The 12,748-nt window shown below is 35.7% G+C and overlaps 1 protein-coding gene across 1 annotated transcript in view; it reads right to left on the reverse strand.

Annotated features, from left to right (window-relative positions):
* Positions 1-1,366: 1,366 nt before the first annotated feature.
* The window catches only part of DICER1 (dicer 1, ribonuclease type III), a 44,771-nt gene continuing 33,389 nt past the window's right edge, over positions 1,367-12,748 (reverse strand). Inside the window, 5 exon segments of the mRNA XM_010003737.1 lie at positions 1,367-2,188; positions 2,483-2,558; positions 2,662-2,824; positions 5,409-5,677; positions 7,721-8,603. Coding sequence (XP_010002039.1) covers positions 2,023-2,188; positions 2,483-2,558; positions 2,662-2,824; positions 5,409-5,677; positions 7,721-8,603 — 1,557 coding nt within the window. The 3' untranslated portion in view covers positions 1,367-2,022.

Below are 12,748 nucleotides of genomic sequence, written 5' to 3' on the forward strand. Positions count from 1 at the left end.
CTTCCCTGCAACACTTCCGTGTCTGAAGTACCAAACAAATGCTAGAATTTTGTGTAAGCTGGTACTTAAATTCTCTGTCTGACCACTATAACAATGCTGCTTTCAAATGCAAGAATGGTCCTTTTTGCAGAATGAAAAATGGCTGAGATAGAAAATATATGAACTTTTGAAAACTGTATTTCAGAAAAGCTTAATGTCTACCCCTTGTCACTAAGGCATTTCTTTTATTTTTTTGTTAAGAAAGCAAGAGCTGACAGTTTCATTTTGTTTTAGTGTGCATTTATGAGGAAAGAAATAGGGTATAAAAGCAGGAAATACAGTATTTATTTGTAATTTAATTCATAAGACACAGCATCAAGTTTAAACTATTGTGCTGGAAAACGTTAAAACAACTTGCTCTGCTTTCTCAAACTTCAAGCATAATTAACAGGGCAAAATTGCAGCAAACCTCTACTGATATTGGTGGGAATACGAGACCCACAGCTTTTTTTAAAGGTAAATTAAGAGGTATTATAGTTACAGTGCAAAAAAATTAAAATTTCAAGCATAATATATAAACATAGCACCAAAACAGAAAAAACAATGCATGCAAAAAATAAAAAGGAAAAAGAAAAAAAAGAACTGAGGTATTTAAGTGAAGAGTGCCTACAAAAATCTAATTAAAGAAGTATAGGCAAAGCCTAAAAAATAAAAGTATTATTTCCCCCCCCACCCCCAGTAGACCAAAACACCAATGAGCTAGTTTCTCTAAATTAAGGACCTAAATCACAGATGTATCAAAAGTACGGCAGTTATATCTCAAACATCATCTTTCATGTTATTTAACAGCACAGCTTTGGTAGGTGAAATATGCATGCAACTCTGAAAAGTACAGTAAGAAATTCATGTGGAAATATTTCTAAGTGTAAAGGTGCTCTGTTTGTTAAATATGTAACCAATTGACTATAAAATCTGCAGCATATTTTAGGTGTGATATGTCTAAGGTTATTTTGTTAGAGTGACAGTTTGCACTGTGCAATTATTACTGTTTCCAGTATTGGAACTATCTAGCTTGCAGGTTTGTGTAAAATCGGAATTTTAGCCAAGGACCATATTTTGTTTATGGTATAAAAAAAACTGTAGACTAACCACCTTCTCAGAATTGTTAAAAATAACCTAATTACATATATATGAATACAATTTCTATTATAATCATGTAATAAGTCACAGCTATAGTAATGAGTTGTACTGCAAATATAGAGCTGTATCATTGTAAAATGCATAACAAAATGAAGGGAATGTAAAACAGTTTGTTCCAAAAGAGATCAGAAATTAAAAACTATTAATGAGGGTTTATTTATTTTTAAGGCAAGAACCTTTTTTTATGCAAGACTGTGGCATAAAGAAACTGAAGTTTCATTCTACGAGTATGCCAGCCATTTCAATTAAAATCTGTCCCTAACAAATAAGTGCAATAATGATTGGGAATGTCATCTTAATGTAAAAAGATGACATGGAGAAGAAAAAAAAAAAAAAAAAGAAAAAAAAGGAGAATACTGGCACACTTATTCTTTCTTATACCAAATCATCCAGTACAGTTTATCAACTGCTTTATGACTGGCACTAGTGCACAGATTGAAGAATTTCAAGATTACTATATATAAATCTAGCAACTGCATTAGGCATAAGCTCCCTGGCCTTCTAACACTAAGCAAAGCTGTACTGACAATAAAAGTAAACCAAAAAGACCTGACAACAATTATTCTGAACACTTGCTAAACGTCATCATTAAAGCACTCTTGTGATTAAACAAAGCAGAAGTGAGGAAAGAAGACAAGATTGTGTTTGCGCAAAAACCTATAACTACAATTAGTTCCAAAATTTTATACATGTTAAATGTTTTGTTACCTACACTGTTATCAAACAAACTTTAAATTCTGTCTTCCAATTTGTTCCTCTCAACATCAACGTTTTTAAAAATGTACTTTATTTGTATGTGGTTTTGTTTCCCCCCCCCTATTTCATTTATTTTTAAGAGGAGTCTCAGCTGTTTGGGACCTGAGGTTGATTTGCTTTGAGGCTTCGTAGTGCTCTTCTCGCAGCTGCAGATTTGGCAATCCTGTAGCTTCTGCCAACGCCTTTAAACTTTCCCTTTCCTACAACTTCCACTGTTACTCTGACCTTTCCATCGTAAGTTCTTTCTGCAGGACTGCAAAAATACACACAAGAATTACTTACTGCTTAGGCAAGTTAAGGTGAAATAAGATACCTACGTTATTTTTTTCTACAGACATTAAAGCAGTACAGTTAAACAGAAACCATTACTTTTCTCAGAAAGCTGTGCAAAGAAAAAAATTACAAATCAGTGAACACAATGAGAATTTTAAGTGATTAGTGCAAAATAAATTAAAAGTAATCTGTGACATTTAGAAATTCTCAGCAGTTTATGGAGCGCAGCTTTAAACAGTTTATGGCAGTCTGCACCAAAGATGTGCATTCTTACCTAAATTTGGCTGTCTCTGGCTCCATCTCCAATAGCTCTCGCACTGGGGAACGGGGCACATTAGCAGAAAATTTTTCTGTTTGAAAAAAAACCAAAACAACCCAAACAATTAGCTTTTTTCTCTTCAGAGCAGATGGCACTTAATTATTAGGTGTTTTTTTTCTGAAAGCTGATAATACCTATTAATGGCCTCATCATTGGATAGTACACTTGCCAAACCATTTCCAAAGACATTCCACTATCCATATAAATGGCACCAGCAAGGGACTCAAATATATCCCCCATGGCCTTTGGTACTTCAATGTCTTCCTCTTTTTCTTCATCTTCTTCAGATCTTCTGAGCTGTTTGTAATTACAAAAAGCCAAGGGGGGCAGGAGAGGAAGAGAGAAGGGGAGGAGAAGAGAAAAACAATTTATTTTAAAATAAAATAAAAATCTTCAGAAATGTAAGCTCTCTTACATTTTGAGCTGCTTCCTTTAAGTTTTTCATTGACAACTTTCCACAGTGAAATTGTTCTTTTATTTGCCAATGAAACCAAGTTGCTGGATATATCATTTTACAAATGTGAAAAAAAAAAATCCAAAATACCACTGTGTACAGAGACCTGATATGCTTTGAGAATTCCTCTTTCAATAATTCTGTAGGATTTTACCACAGGTCTGTTTTTTCCAATAAGAAACATATTTGGCTCTATCAGTTAATACTAGAAAGCTACTCATAGCAAAGGAAAACTTCACACATTAAACATCTTCTAGAAGGAGACTAAAAAGTCACATCGCTAGATGAAAGTCAGATGTACCTTTCCTTATGTCCTTTAGCCTAGAAGACAAGCATGAAACAAGCACTAGTAAAATAAGCCTCTAATATCTGATAACCAGTAACATTAGACTGAACCAACAAGCATAGTTCGGTATTTTTGGAATGTAGCAGGCAGTGTTTTTATCTATGCTACTAATGTAAAACAATATTCTCATTATTAAAATTAAACTTGCATTATATGTCTTGAAGATCTTGAGTTAAACTAATTCTTTACTAAAAACACTTTAAATATATCTAATATACATTTACCTAAGGCCAAAGTAACCTGAAAACAAGGTTTTGACCATTACCCTAAGGACAAGTAAGTTTCTGCCAGTCTTTTCTCCCAGCAGCTGCCCCTTTACACCATTTGGCTTCTATCTGGGGTTTAAAATCCAATTCTCTCCTTTTAATAATCACTATAATACTTCATAAACTAGCCCCATCCAGTATTTCTACCTACAACAAATCAAAAAAGTCAGAGCTGATGTGTATACACTCCAAATAGGAGTTTTGATGTTAAAACTCAAATTCAACTGTTTTGAATACCATATTTCATACAAGTGTAAACTGAAGCACTTTTGAGTTATACTGAAATATAACAGGAGAGACTAAGGGCTAAAAGGCAAGGGACAACAGATGTTTCAGGAGCGAGATTTGCAAAAAAGAAAAGCAGATGACGTGGAGACACACATGGAAACCAGTCTAGCTGGCATGAACTGCAGAAACAAAGACTCTTGCATTAGCTCTGATGAAATAAGATTTTCAGTAATTCAGTGCCAGACCAAGATAGGGAGCAGGCGTAGGGAGAGTGAAACAAGAATTTTATTTGAAACAGCTATCACACAATTCGGCTGCAACTTCAGTGGAAGATTCTAGACAATCTTTTTGCAGACTAGCAGAACTGAACAAAGCTAAAAGTTACATTCTGAAATTTAGATAATGTAAATTATTTTATATTAGGGGATCAAACTCCGTAATCAGCCTTGTTTTCTTAAAAATGAGTAAAAAGGCAAAAAACTTCTAAGAGCTCATGATCCAAATTTCAGTGACCAATTTCTCTAAGTTTTCTGAACCTTTGCATAAAACATACAGATTTCACTCTGCAGCAGTACAAGGGCTGTAAACATCCATATATGTAACTGAAACATTTTGATTCCCAAGCTTTTAAATTGTTTATCAGAAAGAAGAAACTACTAAAGACAAAGATAACGTTTATTTAGTGTTGAAGTATTCTCAGACAGAATACTTTCTAAGAGATTGGTCAATTTTTTAGAAGACAAACTATTAGGGACATCTATGGGATAACACTTTCAAAAAAAGGACGAGAAAGTCAGTCTCTTCCAGGACTCTGATTAGAATGTGACTCACAAGGCCCTTACTCTCATACATTTCCTGAACAGCTTATCTAAATTGAGTTAGTTTTAGTCTATTCTCCAGCAAATAAAGCTCATTAGCTACAGATTTCCTCCACAGAAAATATATGTGTTTGCAAGTCTTCAATTGAACTACTTGTCAAGCGACTTATTTAAAATGCTTCCGTGGCTAGCAAAGATAAAGCCTTCAGGCGTGTCAGACATCCTTGAGAACAGTGCAATGACACCAGCTCCAAAAGAAAGCATCAGATGAGAGACAGTGGAAATCTGTCAGTGTGCTACATTACATAATCCCAAGGTAGCACTGCTCATGATGTTGCATGGATAGCCTATCTTAAGTCAGCGTTATGTGACTTAGTAACTCTTCATCACAATTTTATAGTATAGTAATATAGTAGTGCTTCCAATCTGTCAGTGTGGAAAGTAAGCTAATTGTTTTACCCCCACACCAGCACATTTTTCTCCCACTAACAACAACACAAAAGCAAAGTGATTAAAATCAAGTATAACAGAAAAATCTAAAGGAGAACAAGTTTCAACTTAATTATTTTCAGAAAGTTCTTACTGACTTTATACTTTCTGAAGAATATATTTTACTTTGCATATTGCATGTTTCTATTACTGGGAGCCTGCTTCTATGGCTGCTGTGTGCTTAAAACTAAAACATTACAAAAAAATCCTCATCACGCTAAGAAGCAGAGCAACATGCTTCAAATTGGATACTGATCATGTTTCTTCTACTTCCACTAACCTCAGAATCCATTCCTTGCATTTCATTCTTTTCCATTTGAAACTGCACAAAGTCATCAATAACATGAAACAGTTCAGGAGAGACGGCTTTGAAGTACTTGTGGTAGTCATACTTTACAGCTAATGATGCAAAAATGGTATTATTGACTAGAGCAGATCGTAGGTCAGTAAGAACTCCTGGAGAGTGTTGCCGTGGGTCTTCATAAAGGTGCTTGGTTATGAGGTAGTCCAAAATTGCATCTCCCAGGAATTCTAAGCGCTGGTAACAATCTTAAAGCATTGGAAACAGAAAAAAAAAAAAACACAATTAAGTTTAACACAAAGATTCCTTCCAGGCCATTCTGGATAGGAGATTTGGTACATTGCCATGTAAATTTCACAAACTAACCAGTGCTCACAGAAGACAATCTGATTTTTAGAACAGGTATTTCTGTGTTTAAAGAGACTATTGTTGAAAAAAAATTAAAATAAAAAAAATAAATTGGGAAAACCAGGAGTTATATCTAATAATAAAGCCACTGTCAAATCCCATGTTAATTTCTCAGGCTAGCAAGACACTTATGTTTATAATCTATTAATGCTTTCACTCAATATCTTCACATTGTAATGAGAAACATCAAAAAAGTAAAATGAAGATATTTCACCAGCAGGCTGATCTGAAAATAGTTAACAACTGAACCTCAAAAAAAACCAACAGAGAAATCAATTTATTTAAAGCAGGGTGAACAAAATCTGAGATTTTTCATCTTATTTGCCACACATTTAGATTTCTCAAAAAGCATTCAGCAAAGATTCCCATTTAAAATGTGTCTTTTAAACTGGAAATTAAAATTGTCAAGCCTTTGCTATTTGGAAAATTGAAAGGGGACTTGGAACTGGAGAGTTAAGGAGATCTATTTTTAAAATATAAACAAAAGCATAAAAACCTCCAGAAAGCCAACAGGGACAGGTGAGTAGACAGGGAAGGAAGACAAAATCATTACTCAAGTAACATGAGAGTGAAATGCCTAGTACTAAGTTGCTTTTATAGCAGCTGAACCTAAGATGATGCCATATCTCAACTGCTTGCTACTCCTTAAAGTTACAGGTAACAGCAATTCACAATTGTCTTACTTGGTAAACAGAAATGGAATTAAAAAACTTCTGTTACCAACCAATATAATTCCATCTAGACACTACGCCTTAAGGTTCCTGTTTGTCAGTATATATATATAAAAAGGATTCATCTACCTTCTGTATGTTTTGTGAAATATTTGCAAAAGTAAACATATATATAATTTACACTATTTATATCATCACCCATAATGAAAAACCAAAGCAGCATTTCAGTGTTTTTTCAGAACTGTATCACAATGTAGTAACATTTCAAAATGACTTCTTCATTAAAGCAGAGCTTTCTTACTCCTTGGAAAAGGAACCAGCACACTAGGGAAAAATTTCCACTGCTGACTGCACAGGAATTTCCATTCACTTCAAATCGGGTTGGAATTTTACCACGGTTTATTTTTAATTGCATATTATCATAGGAAAATACTTAAAGTTCTAGAATGACTGAATACTACATTAATTACTATAACCAAAAGTAATTCAAGAGGATTACAGAAATACAGACATTTATGGCTGTGAAATCTTTTATGATACCATGTACGGAAACATTAAGCAGTTAAGTTGAAATTAATATTTAGTCTGATTTATTCAATCACTTCAATTTTGACTTTAAATATTTATGCAATATAATGCTTAGACTTAAAACAAGCCTTCCAACTCAGAATTTCAAACAGAAGTCTCTGTCTTTTGCTACTCTGTAGACTATTATAAAAATTGTATACTCTACTTTTCATCTCCAGATGTAGAGTCAAAGTGCAATATTATTGGGATTAAATTATGGGACAAATTTTCTACATATATTTGCAAAACGTGATCGCTACTTCTAGAATTACACTGCAGTTTTCAAGAGTTCTAAGATAACTTATTTCAGGTAAAAGAGGATCTAATATCAGTCATATACAACTAGTGATACAGCATCAGAGATGAAAAATCCTTTCCCAAAACTTGGTTAGGCTTCAGTAAATCTTCTATTTGTATCAAGTCAAAATATGAATAATCATTGAGACACAATTTGAACAAGTATATCCCTCTGAATATGGGGCAAGGTAATATTTTCTAAGATTTTGTATTCAGAAGCTATTGACTTCCTAAAGTACCACATGATTTCTAAAAAAGAGACTACGCATGGGAACAAAACATATACTGCTTCTCTTACATTTACAATAGGAAAAAGCCCTACAACCTGGTTTCTTTTAGACAACTTACCAGTAATGGTATTATAATGGTATGAGGCATGAGTAAATGCCTGAAGAAGATAAGCCTTGTTCTTAAAACTGTAGTTTATTTTCTTCTCAAAGTTTTCAAAACCAGAAATCAGATGATTTAGGGTTTTTTCAGCATCTGGGTGATCAAACATACACCTCGGTGGAATCTTCAAACAGCCATACTCCAGGTCTTTATACAAACAAGGCTCTGAATTAGCTACAGAAGCAGAAATAGAGTTTGGTGAAAGATTTTTCTGCTCACTGTTACAATTCTCTCTGGTAGCACACAAAGTACCTTCCCAATCAGTCTTTTTAATTACAGGGAGCACCTTCAGCCCCAGTGAACACAGGAAAAGCTGAGCAGCTCTTTCACCACAGCTGGTCAGATAGCAGCCCAACAGTGCTTCCACACAGTCGGCAATGCTTTTGTCAGCAATACACTGCTCTGTATGCAAGTCGTACGAGATAGATTGTTTTCCTACATCAACACCACAGTTTTCTTCAGATGGATTCCAGAAGCCCACTACAAAATCATCCTCTTCAACAGCCTTGCTAGGATCCAGATAGCACATAGCGTCCCAAGAGCTATAGTCAAAATCATCAAAATCTGATGAAAACTGAACATTACCCATAGATGACTTTTTGGGTGCTTTCCATTCATAGTTTGAATCAGTGGTTGAAAAGTGTGAGAGAGAAATTTTCTTCACAAAAGCCCCTGATCCCATTAACATATTATCAATGAATTTGATATGCTCTTGATCATACTCCAGAAAATCATCTTCAAAGTCTGTTTCTTCCTTGGGTAACCTCCACATTAGGTCTTCATCCTCTTCATCATCATCATAATCATCAAGTTTACCATTAGCCAACAAGTTCTCCTTTGTCTATAAGAGAAAACAAAAAATATGGTACTGAAGAGGGAAACAAATTACAGAACTGCTAGGAGAGTAAGATTTAGGTAGTGTCTGCTAATAATAATGATTTTAAAATTAATGTTCCTAATCACATTATCTGATCAGATGCACAATACAACCTCAGTTAACACGAGCATTCTAAGACTAGAATAATTGACGGAATACAAAATATTATTAACCTTTAACAGTGTAGGCTCTACATATAAACACATTTCATAGAAACACATGATATTACTTGACTGTGATACATACACATTTTTAAAACCACTAAACATTATATACTTGCATGCCAAAGTCAGCAAAAAAATACTAAATTAACAAATTTGGAGAAGTACAAGAAACAGTTTTGGCTGTATCTTTCTATCTGCTAAGTAAGGCTATTTACATGATTAAAAATGTAATTCTGAAAATTATTTCTTCCTCCTTCTATGGCAAACACAAAGGGACTTGCAAGATTTACTGTAGTCAGAATTATGATAATCTCAGTTTTCAGACACACAAACAGAAAACACATTCAATAAAATAACAGAATTTCTTTATCCTAGTCCTTCAATAATCATCACTTGAAGCAGAAAAATATATTTATGTATGCTCTCAAACACAGTTGCAAATTAATTCAGTCTATTTGGCAAACTAGCAATGAATCAGTGCAGGTGACTTATATTACAGATCAAAATGGAGTCTAATATCAGTTAGGTGGCAAGAATCTCATGCTTATGTGGATGACAGCCTTGACTGCATGTGTTGGGGATTCAGTTAATAATCTTGCTGCTTATTAGATATAGGCCAATTTTTGGTCATGTAAGAATTAATTTGCACTGTCGTTCTTCATTTTAACCAATATTAAATGTATTACAAACTGGAGAGATTTAATATTTCAGGATTTCAATATAGCAGGTCTAAAAACGGAAAAGTGGCAAGAACTGCACACTTCTGTAATAAAGGTTTTTGTTGTTTTTAAGCTGAGTATTAACATATATGTTAAATCAGGAAGTAGGATAATGACTGAAGCCAAAGGCAACTAGTATCAATCCTATCCTTTGAACAAGTACATATTTGTTTAAAGTTCCAGGTTTTTTTTCTGGCTATACTTACAGCCTTCAGTAAATAAAAGGTGTTGTCACCAATTTTGTAACACTTGCATGCATACCTACAAGCAGTAAACACTAATGATGTCTCATGTCTTTTCCCTACTCATATTGAGTAAATCGGTATGGATTGATGTAAATTATAAATTGAACACAGATATGCCCAAACTATACAATGCTGTACAATTTGCCCCAGCCCCAGTCCAGGAAACCACTTAAACATACAAGTAGTCTTCCTAACATCAAAAGGAGTATTTACAGGCTTGGCTGAGCATCACTGATGTCAGTGGGAATTCTGGCACTGAATTTGACAGAAGCATGATCAGACTCAAAAGTGCTTTTCTGGATTGGGTCCTGAAAGCCAACAGCATTTTGAATCAAGTGAAACAGCCTATAGCTGCCTCAATCTACCTATATCATATTGTAAACCCCAGTCACTTAATCTTGCAAATCTGTGAACCAGATGATACCACTGGGGACATGTGAAGGACCAGATATCTCCTCACATGAACATAAAATGCCCTTTAGGTCAGCAGACATAACTGGCTTAAAGATGGCTGCTCTGTGTGTCACTCTAAACCCTCTCCTGCCTGCCTCCTCTGTCTGAAAACAACTCAGACGCCATGAGGGGGTAGTTGCTGCTAGAGAGGAGCAGTGGTGGGAAAACGGCAACAAGGTTGCAAACCTCTAGTCTGCCCGGCAACAGCAGTGGCGGGAAAAAAGTCCCCGCCTGATTGGCTGAGAAGCCCTAGAAATATAAGAATGGTCAATTGGGAGCAAAGGAGACCCATAAAAGAGACACTGTGCGCACTGCTTTGGGGGCGCACGTTTGCACAGGCTCTGGAGCTGCTGCTTGCTTTTGGGGAGTGACGTGCGCCCTGGGGGTGCCTGCCGGCCAGAGGTCCCCACTCCTCTTTCAGCTCCTGGCTCGTCCCGCTTCGCCCGTGGCTTTTGCAGTCCTGGCTAGTCCCAGCTAATCCCTGCAGACCCAGCCTGTCCCATCTCTCCCGTGGCTTTTTGCAGTCCCAGCTCGTGGCTGCATTGCCGGCGGTCCCTGGCTGCGGAACCTTCCTCTTGCTGAGCACATGCGGTGAGACTTCTTCCTGCCACCCGTGGTTCTAAGACTGGGTTGCGGGGAAAGTCATCCGCAGCTACTATGTAAGTACCTAGAGCATCTCAGGAACAAAGTAAGGAATTGTATTTTGGGGTACAATTCTCTCCCTAAGGGGTTCCTGTCTCATTTACCTGCACACAAACCGCGACCCTATACGGGACAAGCGTCGGGCATATCCCTCCTTCCTTCTCCCCTCATAGATAATTAATCTGGGTGTGTAAATAAGGTGTACCTATATATAAGTATTAAGGCATATATAAGTTCTTGGTATTTGGTGTTTAAAAGACAGTTCATAGCTCCTATGTGTTTTAATTACCCTTTTTGAACCTCCTGCCCTAAACTGTTTTATTTTTCCCCCCCAATAAACTCTGTATTCGTAAATTCTAATTGGGGATTGGCTGCTGTTATTGGAAACACCAGTGAGCACTGAACAAGTGTCTCACCCGAAAAGGCAGTGCCGAAGTCACTGCTCCTCTGTGAGAGGCGAGCGCCGTGTGCGGACCTCTCGGCAGATCCCGATAAGCTAAATTCACTCCAAAAAGGAGATATAATAGGTCGCGGATCATGACAGGACCTCTCCCTTTGGGCCAAATGCACAATGCTCTGTAGTTCTGGATAGGTGGCAGCTGTAAGAGGATGCACTAGGCAGCACTTGAAACCATCTAAAGATCAAACAGATCACAGCGTTCCTCATCAGGATGAAGCAGGATTAGTCAAATTTAGTAATGAGAGGAGATTCATTTCTAAAGCCACTTTTTCTTCCTAGTTTAGACGCTTTGTTTGAAGAGTTTCTGATGCTGTAATTACCACTCTCACATATAAACAGCAGGTATTTCTGCAACTGTAATCAATCAGAGATAGCAAAATTTGATTTGAAACAGTTATTTTATATACTAGCAGCAGTATAATATTCAAAATAAGACTAAATTACTTAGTCCCAACTAGAGCTAGTGCTGACTTTCTCTTGTTACACACCACCTGTCTCATCTGCTTCTGAAATAAAAATACACTCTCTGAATGAGATGTATTTATATGGACAACTCTGTTTTTTAAAAGATTTGACAAATTATAAACTTCATTTATACTATAATCTCATTCACAGTTTTCTTCGAATAACATTAATTTTCATCAGGACAGCTACATGAACTAGCCTAATATTGTCCACACACCACTTCTTGTACATAAAAAAAACACAATAAAATTCTAAGTGATGAAAATGAACATAAGTAAAAGGGCCAGGAAGCAATTCTGATAGTTTTTTTCCTTATGAGATACCAATTAAAAAAAAATAAATCAACAATTAATCCCAGAAGAAAGAACACATTCTCAAATAATACCTGATTGATTGTTAGTAAGTTACAATCACTTAAAAGCTGAAGATAAATACATCTAAGCATTTTTTTCAGACTTTTTGGAAATCAGCTCTTTGATCAAATAAACAAAGGAAGATTCTTCCCCTTAATAAAGCTTGATAACACAAAAAATACCAACATTTGACTTGGATGTTACAATAATTTGCCAAAATTATATGAGATTTCTAGCTCCAGTTATAGACCATCAGCCCATGCATGGAGAATGAAATATACATTTGAGAAAGCAAAATATCTACTTGGCACAAAAAACCCCCACTTCTCAGTTGCATCACTGTCTGCCTTTTGGTCTGAAAATGTGTTTTATCTACAAATGAACAGTGATTAGGAAAGAGGAAGAGAGCACTGAAAAGTTATGAACAACCGAGAACTTCTTAAACCCAGTAATTAGCTGCTGTCCTAAATATGCTATCTTAATTTCAGAAAGATATAGCAGCAAGTCTCTTTGACATTAAATCTTGGCACAATTCAGAACCACAATAGTCAGGTTGTTTTATGCTGCAATAAAAATTTATTTGCACAGTAGATCTATGTAACAGTCCT

This window comes from Chaetura pelagica, unplaced genomic scaffold, assembly GCF_000747805.2.
Source record: "Chaetura pelagica isolate M959 unplaced genomic scaffold, ChaPel_1.0 scaffold48, whole genome shotgun sequence".
NCBI classification, from domain to species: Eukaryota; Metazoa; Chordata; class Aves; order Apodiformes; family Apodidae; genus Chaetura; species Chaetura pelagica.